Here is a 1,200-nt window from a genome sequence, read left to right as displayed (position 1 = left end):
AATGCTTATTGAGGCTTTCATACAGTGATAGATAATGACAGTTATTGCTTAATATAGGGTCTTCTAAATGATTAAGAGCGAGAAATCTCTCCCTATGCAGTAGGTCTGGACATTAGGTAATGGACACGATGTCCTTTTAAAATGAGAAGGTGCCAATTTGCCATAGTAACCTATCCAACAACATCATCATTTGAACAAGAGCAATATTACTAATAATATGGACAGAAATTTGAAAAGAAGCTTTAGGCAGTGGCTTATACACGTAACAAGACTGGTCATACGTAACAAGAGAAATTTTAGTTATATATTCATGTGCCAATGAGTGTTCGATCTAGTAGTTGCTCAAGCTCGACATGTAATAAAGGGAACAGACAGCAAGTTCCTGGCAATCTCTAGGAAGCCTCATAAAAGATCCATGTTGCATTAGTCCTGCCAGATAAAGAAGACAATTTTTTTCATTCTTAATCCTTCAGTCCAGTTCTAGTTTACCAATAATTATTCATATCCTTTAACTTCTAATAAACCAAGAAAAAACAACTTTTTTGTACATAAATTTACATATACATTAGTAAATTCATAAAAAGTGAAATCTTTCATTTTCTCTAATAAACCAAGAGAGGTGTTTACATCAAGAAGTTACCCGGCTTCTGCTTCTGCGAGATCACCGTCAGCACCTGTACGATCCCGAGCCTCACCACCTTGCTGCCATCAAATACATGAGGGGGAAAAATCTAAAAAAATCTAAAAAAGTTAGAAGCTAAGGAATTGGTATGCCAATTAACATTTGCAACTTCTACTAGGCAGTTGAAACATAGGTATATCAACAAACACTTAGTAGGCAAAACAAACATGACAATTAAAACATAATTAGTGGAGGAAGAGAAAGCCTATCAGCCCATCACCCAACTCCTCTCTCATTCATCCTCTATCTCAAGCACAAAGGAAAATCTATCAACCCCTATTCAACTCCAGTAACACCAAAACCCAATAAGGATCTTGAATTTTTGGTACCATTTGGAGTTTATATAAAACCCATACTCATATGATAAAAAAAAGTCCGTTTGCATAATGTGAGAAATCCCCTCTAATTTTTCCAATCACTACACCTAGACCACTACAGACCAATCAAAACTCAACCACTACCGAAATCTTCAACAGATCGAAGCAACCAGGGCAGCAATCAGCATGGTACCTGAGCAA

At 36.4% G+C, this 1,200-nt stretch overlaps 1 protein-coding gene across 3 annotated transcripts in view; it reads right to left on the bottom strand.

Moving 5' to 3' along the window:
* Window positions 221–1,200, bottom strand: part of LOC109844034 — a 1,635-nt gene continuing 655 nt past the window's right edge. The window contains exons 1-3 of one of the 3 annotated variants that reach the window (XM_020413042.1): window positions 1,193–1,200; window positions 641–702; window positions 221–429 (exon numbers count right to left, since the gene is read on the bottom strand). The exon at window positions 1,193–1,200 is cut by the window's right edge and continues 655 nt beyond it. In XM_020413042.1, coding sequence (XP_020268631.1) covers window positions 393–429; window positions 641–702; window positions 1,193–1,200 — 107 coding nt within the window. In that variant the 3' untranslated portion in view covers window positions 221–392. Of the gene's footprint in view, window positions 430–627; window positions 732–1,192 lie in introns of all 3 variants that reach the window. The other 2 variants (XM_020413039.1, XM_020413040.1) reach the window with 2 other exon arrangements.

Source organism: Asparagus officinalis, chromosome 5, assembly GCF_001876935.1.
Source record: "Asparagus officinalis chromosome 5, Aspof.V1, whole genome shotgun sequence".
Classification (NCBI taxonomy): Eukaryota; Viridiplantae; Streptophyta; class Magnoliopsida; order Asparagales; family Asparagaceae; genus Asparagus; species Asparagus officinalis.
This window is presented reverse-complemented; position numbering and strand designations above follow the sequence as displayed.